The 12,565-nt window shown below is 35.8% G+C and overlaps 2 protein-coding genes across 2 annotated transcripts; both read left to right on the top strand.

Moving 5' to 3' along the window:
• Window positions 1–1,930: 1,930 nt before the first annotated feature.
• LOC311171914 (olfactory receptor 5W2-like) lies at window positions 1,931–2,866 on the top strand (the record flags this gene model as incomplete). Its single annotated transcript, XM_084234951.1, has 1 exon — window positions 1,931–2,866. The coding sequence occupies exon 1, from the start codon at window positions 1,934–1,936 to the stop codon at window positions 2,864–2,866; it is 933 nt and encodes a 310-aa protein (XP_084091077.1). The 5' UTR covers window positions 1,931–1,933.
• Window positions 2,867–8,244: 5,378 nt separating this feature from the next.
• LOC311169414 (olfactory receptor 10AG1-like) lies at window positions 8,245–9,118 on the top strand (the record flags this gene model as incomplete). The annotated part of the gene is given in 2 exon segments (XM_084231315.1): window positions 8,245–8,866; window positions 8,869–9,118. Coding segments are annotated over 2 exon segments (828 nt in total). The 3' UTR covers window positions 9,075–9,118.
• Between the last annotated feature and the right edge of the window lie 3,447 nt (window positions 9,119–12,565).

Genomic DNA, 12,565 nt, shown 5'->3' on the forward strand with positions numbered 1-12,565 from the left:
CCAAAATGTACAGAAAAATCAAATGCTCATCAACTGATGAATACATCAACATAAGATATATCTGAAATGAAATACTATTCAGTCATAAAGTGATATGAACTTCTGACACTTGCAACAAATGGATGAACCTTGAAAATGTTATGCTGAGCAAAGGAAGCTTGATCAAAATAAAAACAGATAAAAGAGGATTCTGTTCATATGAGAAGCCTAGAATAGGCCAACACATAATATCATACATGTATATGAATTATATTACAAAAAATGATAATATACTATAGAAAATTAGTTAGCAATATTCATAAATATGGCCATGAAGGAGATTATTTTGAATTGGGAGAAACAAAATGAACAATAGAAAGGATCTGGAAAGGATTAAGTGGGGTTCTGTTTGAATTTCACCATCTAATTAGCAGTTTTCTTCATAATATATAAGAGTTAGCTGGTATATTGAAGCATTAAAACTCAGTCCTTTCTAAAATTGCTGCAGTATTCACTGGGGAATACCTGAACCAGAAATGTAATTAATGCATGTTTGTATAACACCAAAGCCCAAGGCCAGTAGCTTCAGAGATTTAAGTCCCAAATGCCACTTGATAAAATAAAATGCTACCTGCCTGTTGTGCTTCTACTCAGGACCTGCTCATCTCAGGTAAGTTCTGAGGTTTCCAAATTTAAAAAATAAATGGGGAAGGGGAACTTACTTTTTGAACAAAATGATATATTAGTAAATGAATAATTTTGTGCTTGCTTACTCAATTGAATACATCCTGAAATTTGACAGTCACATTATTTTTTTCTTAGTACTAAAAGAATGTAACTGAAATGATTAGTATCCACAAAATAACATTTTAATTATTTGATATTAATATTTATTTACTGAAAGGCCTTTATTCCTTCTATCAGGAGGCCGTACATGCATGAATGTAAGGTGTTGCTTGCTTTGTTTAATTTCACGAGTAACTGAAGCATCACATGTCAAGTAACAACATGTGGAAGTAATCTCATCTGAACCATATGCCATGTAACTTGTAGAAGCGAATAGATCATCCACATTCCAACTAGAATATGTCATGTACACACACATGCCTACAAACAAGTGACACACACGTACCTACAGATAAATTGAAGCATATATATTCAGAAACATTTATTGTCCCAAATACTATTTACATTTTTAAGAAAAAAGTCTATTCAAAATCCAAAAGTGTTGCAAATGTATATATGTTGTCTACTATTTCCACTTATTTTTTGCATTTTTCTTGGGTCAAGAGACCCCCCATTTTTATATAGGTATACACTTGCAATAGGTAATAGGAAAAAACTGGAGAAACACATTTTTTTAAATACAGGCATGTTTCATTTATTTATTTGTTTGTTTGTTTGTTTGTTTTTGTTTATACATGCACTGGGTACAGTCAGAAGTGCGGGAGGGTGAGAGAATTCACCAGAGCCAGAGCAGGGAGCAGAGCAGGCAGAAGGATTGAAGTACACTGCTGAGGGGAGCAGTGGGCGGCAGGAGAGGTCTTTGCGCCATGTGGGACCCTCCTCTGGTGGCAGGGGAGGAGCCAGGGATCAAACCGGCGCCGCAGAGGCCGCGGGCAGCTTCGCAACCCAGTGCTCAACCGCTGTCCCACCTGGGAGGCCCGAGAAACACAATTTTTAATGAATGACTTCAAGATTTAAAAGAAAGTTCCTCAACTTAATTCACCCTGTCCCAGATATATATTATTGTAATATAGCTTGAAGCATGGACTCTTTTAAAAAGGTACGACTGGGTTATTTTCTGCGTACAAAAAAGGCATCTGAAAAAGAATATAGCGTTCATCTTAAAGTTTTTTTTTTCTGGTGAATGTGAATGTCCACAAAAGTTAAACATGTATTTATTATATTTTCTTGATGATTTTCTCAAAAATTTAGACAAGAACAAAGAAGAATGGAGAAAGAAAATTGCTCTACCAACATGGAATTCATTTTCTTGGGAATTACTAATAATCCTGAAAAAAAAGTGACCCTTTTCACCGTATTTCTAGTCATTTATCTCATTACTGTTGTGGCAAATCTTGGCTTGATCTTTCTAATTAGAATGGATGCCCAACTGCACACACCAATGTACTTTTTCCTCAGCCACCTTGCTTTCTGTGACCTCTGCTATTCCACAGCTGTTGGACCCAAGATGCTGGTGGACATCTTTGCCAAGAACAAGTCAATCCCGTTTTTTGGCTGTGCTCTGCAATTCTTTGTTTTCTGTATCTTTGCAGATGCTGAGTGTCTACTGCTGGCAGTGATGGCCTTTGATCGGTACCAGGCCATCAGCAACCCCTTGCTCTACACAGTCAACATGTCCAGCAGGGTGTGTTACCTCCTGGTTGCTGGGGTATACACGGTGGGAGTGGCAGACGCTCTGACACACACGACCTTAACCTTCCGCTTATGTTACTGTGGGTCACATGAGGTTAACCACTTCTTCTGTGATGTCCCTCCTCTCCTATTGCTATCTTGTTCAGATACACAGGTCAATGAGTTAGTAATATTCACCGTTTTTGGCTTCATTGAACTGAGTACGATTTCAGGAGTTCTTGTCTCTTATTGCTATATTTTCCTATCGGTCTTGAAAATCCGCTCTGCTGAGGGCAGGTTCAAAGCTTTCTCCACCTGCACCTCCCACCTGACGGCCGTGGCCATCTTCCAGGGCACCATGCTCTTCATGTACTTCCGGCCGAGTTCTGCCTACTCCCTGGACCAGGACAAAATGGCCTCGTTGTTTTACACACTGGTGATCCCCATGCTGAACCCCCTGATTTACAGTCTACGGAACAAGGACGTGAAAGATGCCCTGGTAAAACTGAAAACTAAAACATGTTTGTAAAAATTTAATTATCCACTCATAAACGCATATTGCGACTGTAATTTTAAAGTTGCATCGCACGATGTAAGGGAAACAAAGTTGTCTGAAATACCGTAATTTTATGATGTAAGTGTTTGTTTTAAAGTCCAATACAATCATTTTGCAGTATCCAAAGATCTGATAACAATCTGATAACATTACGTGTTTATAAATTGTGCCACTCTGAGAAAACCATTCTAAATTAGATAAATGGTTATTGTCCATTTTCTCCATTCAACCATTAACTTCTCGCACAAAATTTATTGTCCTTTTACTGGATGAACTGTGTGCTTCTAAGTTCTTTTCATTCAATAGCATATCTAGTTTTTGTTATTAATTGATTTTATAATCCAATGGAAATAGCTAGCATTAATTTGTAAGCAACTCATTCATGTAAAGCCTCAAAATCACTAAGAAATATATATCCAAATATTTTATCCAAAAAAAATGTTAAGTCTAGTATAAAAGAGAGATTTTGTTGGATGGAGATATTGATTTTCAGATCTAAAAAGGATGCAAGTTGAAGACAAAAAGATGGAATGTAGAAAATGGTACAGTTAGAGAGTTAGAGAGGCTTGAGGCAAATGAGAAATCCACACCCTTTACAAGAAAATAGTAACGATTGTCAGCGAGGACCTTGAGGTCATTATACTAAAAGAAATAAGACAAACAGTTAAAGACAGATACTTTGGATCTTATTTACATGTGGAAACTAAAAAAGTTGAACTCATGGAAGCAGAAAGTAGAGTGGTCTTACCACAGGATGCAATGGCAGAAGTGGGGTGATGTTTGTCAAAGCTTACAAACATCCTGCCATGAGATGACCATGGGATCAAACATATACATGGAGACTACAATTAGCAATAATGTACTGGACACTTCAAATTAGCTGACAGTAGATCTTCAGAGTTCTCAACATAACAAATAGTAACTGTGTGAAATGATTTTTATTAATAACTTTACGGTGGTCATTATTTTATAAATGATACATTTATCAAAGCATGCATTACATACCATAAGCATACCCAATGCTATTTACATTTTGAATCTCAATACCTACAAAAGAATAACATTTTAAAAATTAATAAGGATAAAAACTAAGCTCCTACTCCTTGCCCAGAAGGCAAAATTGGGAGGCTTGGATAGATAAGGGGAACCCTAACGTTGCCATGGAACCAGATCATAAGACTGGCCACCTTGACCAGAAAAAAACCAGCCCAGCCCAGGAATGCAGATATACTGCCAGGAAACATTCTGTGTCAAAGTCAACACCCAAGACCAGATAGCCCAGCACTAACTGATGAAAACTGGTGTCCCCCATAAGAAAGCCCACAAAAAAAGTGAGGAGATCCTCAAAATCTTCTTTCTTGCTTTGCAGATATCGCCTGTCTTAGCCCTAATGGCTTTGCAAGGTAATTAAATAAATCCACCTTTACTTTTCTCCACTCTGTCTCTACTGAATTCTTTTACCGCTTTGCCACTGGCCAGTTTCCCAATTTTCCCCACAACAATAATTCATTTGATTGTGCTCTAAAGGGCAATGGTAAGAACCTTGGCAAAGTACATCATTTTGCTGTAATTACTGATGATCAGCTACTCAATCAACTTTCCAAGGGCATTTCCTAAATTATTTTCTTTCCTCAGCTTTGCTTAAAAGTCCCTTTTAATAGTTCACAATCATTTCAGCATTATTTTGTAAATCACTTTGTCCAGCAGTATATTGTGAGCATTCTTAGCTCAGGAATGCTCACAATCCTATTGTGTGGGCTTCAGCCCATGTGTCTGTTATCTCAGCACTGAATGGTGTCAGGGACACTAAATGTGAAACAGTCATGTGCATAAAAAATAAAAATGCTAGTTAATATTCTTGTATGTCAACAGGGCTTCTGACATGGAAGCTCATGATTTTCAGGTTGTCTTTAAAAGGCAAAGAAGTGACACGCAGAATTTCTTCTAATTTGTTTTGGTTAAATCAGTTAAAAGACAACAACAGTCAAAGGGAAGGAATATAGACACTATGTCTTTAAGGAAAATGTTACAATTGGGCCTCCATGGTGGCATAGGTGGTTGAGCACAGCATTGTGAAACTGTCTGCAGCCTCTGCAGAGCGGGTTCGATCCCAGCCATCAGGGAAGATACCCACATGGCATGGCAGACGCTTCTGTCTCGCCCACTGCTCCCCTCAGCATTTCTCTCAGTATTTCTGTCAGTCTGCTGTTCTGCTCCTCACTCTGTCTCTAGTGAATCCTCTCACCCTCCCCCACTACTGGCCTGTCCCCTGGTTCTTGTATGCATGAATAAATACATCTTTAAAAAAAAAAAAAGAAAGTATACAATCAATACATGGTGGGGGAGAGCCTATATTTCAAATACACAAACAACAATGTAAAGTAAAATTACCACAAAGAAAAAAAATCTGTCCAAGGCATCATCAGTCAACATAGGTCAAATTCGATCTCTGAAATTACTCAATCATTACAAAATTTTAAACACAGTTAAGCAGATTCATGAGGCTGTGTGTAATCTATTTTTTTTTGTATGCACATAGTTAGAAAGCCACTGAGAAAGTAGAATACTTGAGCAATACACATATAGAAAAGAAAGCGAGAGCATTTCAATTGATGAGATGAGAGAGACTATCTCTGGAAGCTTGATAGTGTCCCTGTCACATTAGAGTTCAGGGTGGAAGCTCAAGGCTCAAGTTGTATGGAAAACTCCATTGTTCTGTCTTGTGGAGTGGTTGCATAGGATATGAAATTCAAAATTTCCAACAATTCTCAAATTATTAAACAACTAATGATAGTATCACACTATATTTATTCTTAGAAAAATAGTAGAATTGTTTTCATACACTTAAAAGATTGTATTCAAACTCATCATGATACTTAACAGCATTTTGTAGTTCAGTAGGTCTTTGTATATGTAAAATTGTATAAACTTACCTCTTACAACGCACTTGTTTAATTGGACATAATGTTATTTCTTGCTTGAACATAATCATAAATCACGTCTATGTTAGAAAGAGTTAAGTGTATCTATATTGTGCAGGATTATTAATTTACTAAGAACATTGACTTTACCTTGATAGTGCATTTTATTTATATTGTATTATAATCTTTAAAATCTGTTTCACTGTTTATCCTTTGAAAATCCTTGTGCAAAATTTCCATAAATGTAAGACACATGATTTATTTCTAAGTTAAAATGTAATAGAGAGATTTCATTATGAATAAAATAATCATAATTCATGAAATGTTGCATTTGTATAAACAATGTTAGAGAAAGATAAAATCAATGGACAGTGAATGATGTTGGGCAAAGGAATAAAACAATGGTTGTTAAATAAAATTACCTTTGTAGTTTCCATTGACATGAATGCTCGATCATCATTACTCATAATAACCAAATGTGGAAAAAATCCAAATATTGGTTAACTGCTGAATGGATAACAAAATGTGTTAATTCAAAATATGGAAAATTATTCCAGCATAAAAAAGGGAAATTCTGCGAATACTAAAAGGTAGATGAACTTTGAAAACTTTGTGTTAAGTGAAATAGCCAGCAAAATTTCCTCTCATATATTTAATGCCATTTAGGTGACTTCTACTATGGGCAATAAAGTATAATCCCAATATGGACCACTGGCTGCCAAGGAAAGGAATGGCTAACACATATGAGTTATTTATTAGGGCAATGAAAAGTTTTGTGGATTGGAATAGTGGTGTTTGCACAACCTTGTGAACATAAAAAAAATGCAAAGAAGTACACATTTTGAAAGGATGAGTTTTAAAGTTTATAAAAATCATAGCTCAATGAAAATGGTACCAATGAAGAACAGTGATATTCATAATTAAGCTGGGAAAGAAATGTTTTAAAAAATAGAAGAAACATAATGAACATTAAAGAGGAGATTGGATGACTAAGTACAGGGTATTTTTTTTTTGGATTTCATGGGATTTCAGTTTGACTAGACATTGAGCATGTCCAATTATTTGTAAATGTGAAGTTTAGCATAAAAAAAATCTAGTTTTCTTCCTGTCAGGTCAATGTGCTGCCAATAGTGAAGACATAAGGCTCAGTTTTGCTAAGGTGTTACTTTATTCACAGGGGAGAATATACAACAGGAAATATAATTAATACATGTTGACATACCCTGAAGCCTGAGGGTAGAAGCATCGGAGATTTAAGTCCCAGATGCTGCCTGGTAAAATAAAAAGCCTCCCACTTATTTTCAGCTACCACAACAGAACAGAAAGCCCTGCTTGCTTCAGGTAGGTCTATGAGTGTGTAAACTTAAGGAATATTGGGGAAATTTTTTACATTTCAGAAAAAAATAAGGAATTATTCAATGAATGAGTGTATGTTTTCATGCTCAATTTAATATCTTCAGCAACCTGATAATCAAAAATGTATACTTTTTCTCAGAATTGGGAGAGTCTAAAATTATTAGTATCCATAAAATGACAGTTTAAATTAGTTTAAATGAGTTTTATAGGGTAACTTTAACTGTCTTTATCAGAGAGGCATTACACACACACAGACACACACACACAAAATCAAGTTATCTTAAATTTCAAAAATTATTTAGGTTACTATAGTTTGAAGAGCAAAATAGAAAAGTCAAATCTAAATGATCACATGTCATTTTGTATTAATAAAAAAAATCCATCACTGATATTCTCATATTTCTACAGAGACACAGACACTGACAACCATGTGCATGCACTGATCCATAGGATGGTTTGCTTGACCCTAATCCAATTTTGATTTTTTAATGTGAAATCTCATTTGCATTCTAAAAAGATAAAAAGGGTAATGCTAAATTCTGTTTTCTGTGTATCTTTTTAACACTTTTCTTTGAGTTGTCAAGTGATCACCCATTGGCCCCATACTGTTCCGATCTGATTGAAACAATAATGTATTTGTAGAAAAATCATCAATAAAATTTACTTTTTGTATCAACAAATAATAAAGATATATATAAGGAAAAAATCAATAATGTAAAAATTTTCATTATTATTAGACAATGGTATGCTTCTGTCTCTATAACTAATTCATAGTTTTTAATTCAAGCAGTTTTTGATGAATATAGCAATTAACATTTTTGGTCCAGGTGAATATTTCCAAGCATAGAAATGTTTTGTCCTATTCCATAAACCTGGTCTTTCTACCATCAGTGTTTCATTTATGTTATTTAAAGCATAGAATGAAATCAATTCTTTATGAGCACATCAATAGATAAAGAAGTAAAGGAGAAAATTATTTTAAACCATATGTACAATCACATATATCATCAATTACATGTACATAGAGAGAGAAGTTTCCACTGCCTGCAAGGGTAACTATTTGGGGTACTTGCCATGATTTACATAATTATCTTAATTGGAAATAGCCTCATCATAATATTAACCAGGATTGATTCTGCACTGCAGACACCCATGTATTTTTTCCTGGGAAACTTTTCCTTATTGGATATCTGTTATGTGTCAGTCACCCTTCCCAGGATTCTGAAGAACCTGTGGACTCAGGACAGAAGCCTGTCTAAGGTGGAGTGTGCCTCCCAAATGTGCTTCTTCGTTATTTTGGGGACCACTGAGTGCTTCCTGCTGGCTGTGATGTCCTACGACCGCTACGTGGCCATTTGTAACCCTCTGCACTACCCTCTAGTGATGAACCACAAGATGTGTGTCCAGTTGGCTGTTGGTGCCTGGGTCACTGGAATCCCAATCCAGATAGGACAAACAAGCCTGATATTCTCTCTGCATTTCTGTGGTTCCAACCAACTCAAACACTTCTTCTGTGACATCCCCCCAGTCATCAAGGTGGCCTGCGGGGACATTTCTCTGCATGAGATCTATGTTTATATAGCAACTTTGGTGATTTTTGCCATGCCCTTCACTTTGATACTTTTCTCTTATGGCAAAATCATCTCCAAGATTCTGAAGCTGCCAACAGCCAGTGGACGGGCCAAAACCTTCTTCAGTGGTCTTCCCATCTCATAGTTGTGGTTTTATTCTTTGGGTCTGCTTCCATCACCTACTTCAGGCCCAAATCTAATCATTCTGCATTAACTGACAAACTACTCTCTCTTTTCTACCCAATAGTGATGCCCATGATTAATCCCTTGATATACAGCCTTCAGAACAAGGATGTGATCGCAGCACTGAAAAAATTGTTCCTTAAAAAATAGCGTGGTGTTTTTTCTACTTGCCAAACAGTTATCATAGAAACATCACACTCTGCATACTACCCTTTATGAAGTTAATCACTTCAGCTTATGATGTACTTTCAGACACTTTTAAATGTTAGTCTATTTACTATGCTTTGACACCAGATAAATGAGTCTATTTTCAATGACTCAACCTACAGAATATCCTCCTTTATGAATAAAATAGTATACATCACATAGTTCATATAAAAAGTAAACATAATAAAAACTGAATTCAATCTGGTAAAAATTTTGAAAAATATACAGAAGAATGAAAGATTATTTACCTATATATTTGGAATATCCTCATGATTTTTTTAACACGTTTGGATTCTTTCACACATGTTCTGACCAAGAACTGTTTAATAGGAATGTTCGTTGAGTGAGTAATTGACTGTATGGATGCATAAATGAATGTTGCTATGACCTATGACAGATTCCAAGCAAAACCTAGAGATTTCTGAAAAATCTAGAGACTTTAGAGCATCAATAAACAATAGAACACATTTATTTAACATGCTATGTATCATATGGACTATCTCTAATCAGTTTACCCAGTTTTCACCCTAGTAACTTTCTGACAAAGCACATGATATACAGAGAGCAACTACCCAAGTCAGCCAGTTCACTCTGCGTGTATTTCTATGTTCTATGCAGAAATCCCAGCTCCAATGTAATTTTCATGGAATAATTTCATCTTTTCTCAATGACACTCTAAATGGTTGATCATGTACTAATTCATGGTTAAAAAAAATCCATCGCCTGTGAGGTTTTTTTTTTTTTAAGATTTTTAAATTTATTTATACAAGCACTGGGTACAGTCAGAAGCACGAGAGGGTGAGAGAATTCACCAGAGCCAGAGCGGGGAACAGAACAGGCAGACTGACGAAAGACACTGCTGAGGGGAGCAGCAGGCTCAGCAGGAGAGGTCTGCGCGCCATGTGGGACCCACCCCAGAGGCCGGGGATAGAACTGGCACTAAGAAGCTACAGGCAGCTTCGTAGCTCAGCGCTCAACCACTGTGCCACCAGGGGAGGCCCCGCCTGTGAGTTTTAAACGAAAGAAAATATTGAAAATTATTTTCAGAATTACCTTCAATCCACATAATCTTAAAAAAGTGTAATTAAACTAGTCTTTCATGCATTTAGCCCTTTCTAAAGGGTTTAGCATTATTAAACATTTGAACTGATAAATATTGCTCAAATATAACTGTAACTATCACAGAAACACTGCCTCCCGCCCAACTACAGATTCTTGAATCAGCAACTCATATAAGAGATTGCTTCATCTATTTCTAAAATCTGCTGTTAGCAGTTGTTTTGAAATTCTAATATCCTGGGTGTCAGTTATAATTATACCAATGCAGGTTATCTTATTGCTGTCCTATACATAGCTATGTTTTACTTCACAAACCCAATAAACCCTCCAAATCCTCCACCATCTAACATTACATATTATGTATTAATTACTTATAAATTTTATTCATGGGAGTATATATGCGTATATGCCCCTCTTTTCAACTTTTATGTTCTATGAACTTAATACATGCTCTCTGATGAAGATCTTGATGACCATGATGATGATGGTGGTGGTCACTATGTTTTGAAGGGTTATACAAGGCAAGAGATTTGATTTGTAAGAGCAGGAACAAGGAAGTAATACTAGACAAAAATCAAATTGGTTTTACATGTTGCTTTCTTTGTGGAGGATGGCAGGCATTTGTCAGCCACATTACTTAATATCTGATTGAATGATTTACGACTGACTTTCTGAGAGAGCCAAATATGAGATTCAGCTTGATAACATTGGGCTTAATAGAAGCAACTCCATTTCGTACCTGTTTTGGAATCTTATTCCTTATGTTTTACAATTAATGAATGGTAAAAATACACCATTTCCTCTGAGGCCCCAGGATTCTTGTAAGATTCAGATATCACTCCAGCATGAAAAAGCATTGGAAAAGTTTAAAGCAACAAAACCTGAAGCTTTGTCCATTTTAGACTTTGTTGCATTTGATATATAAATTCATAGAGAAAATATAGTACTGTTATTCAGAGACGGGACTTTCTACAGTATTCACTATCTAAGCAAGAGAACTGACTTCCTTGCATAAAAGTATTATTTTCTTTTCACTATTGCAATATGTTTAGATTTTTAAAACTGTGCTCCTTAAAACTTTCCTCATCTAAACAGGGAATATGTAGTCTTAAATCTTTGCAATATCCAGTCAAAATATTAACTAAAATTTATATCATTATGAACTTATGCCAATTAAATGTCAAATTATGTCTACATTTATACCTTTACCAGAAGTCTAAGATCTTTGTAGTTTCTTGATTTATTTCTCTCTCTACCCTTTGTCTTTCTAATGTGTTCATTCATCATGAGGCAGCCTCTGAATTTACACTCTGGACTTATCTATCATGATAAGTATTTTATCTATCATGGTAAGTATTTCTCATGTATTTTACATGAGAAAATACAAGCAACTATGCAAATCTACACTACACAAAGAAAAAAAAATGCAGGATGAACTTTGAAGTAGAGTTCCCATTGGACAAAATATGTTTTTTAAATTGGATGAAAGGAAGGAACACATACAGACTTATAGTAATGACTTTGTTCATTGACAGTATTTTAAAATGTATTCTTAAATTCACACACTAAAAGTTTAAAATTGCAGAGAAAGTAAAATGCACTCTTCTGGTGCAAGTCTCTGGAATTTGACCTATCAATACAGTCATATAACTACAAACACAGTGAAGAAACAGTAGCTTCCCAGCCTTCTCCAGAATTCTCACCTGTTGAGTCTTTATTGTTGACAACTCCCATAAACCCATCAGCAGATAACCAGGCTTTGCACATGCACTTCACCCTTTTCCAGAATGTTGTCTCCTTGGAGTATGATTCTAAAGACTTTGGCTCTGGTTTGCTTTTCACCGGGAGGGAAGTATTGGGAGTTGTCCAAGTTGTGAGGTGCCAGTACCTTCTCTCACTCTTGTTCCTGAGAAGTGAATAACCACCATGCATATCTAGAAGTTTGTGCACCCACTCCCTGCATGAAGGGCATTAGAGTTGTTTCCAGTGTTTCTCTACTATACACATAAACTTCCTGAATTTTCGTTTATAGGTATTTTTGTAAATAAAAGTTTTCATTTCTGTAAAATGGAAAAACACCAGGCTCAGGACAGCTGGATAAATGTGAATGGCAAGTTTATAATGTACTTCACAAAGAACTGCCAGCTCCTTCTCCAGAGTGGTCTCCCATTTAGTGTTCCTTCCCCATGCCAGTGTGTTCTAGTTGCTTCAAACTTCCCACTTGCAGATTATCAGTGGCTGGCAATGGTTTTATCTTTTTATTTTTTTTTTTCAGTCTAATAGTTAGTTGTTGATATTTAGCTACATATATGGTTTTACTATTCATTCCCTAAACACAATTGGTGGAGCAACTTTCCGGACATAATTTACCATTA

This window comes from Talpa europaea (assembly GCF_964194135.1).
Source record: "Talpa europaea genome assembly, chromosome: 1".
NCBI lineage: Eukaryota > Metazoa > Chordata > Mammalia > Eulipotyphla > Talpidae > Talpa > Talpa europaea.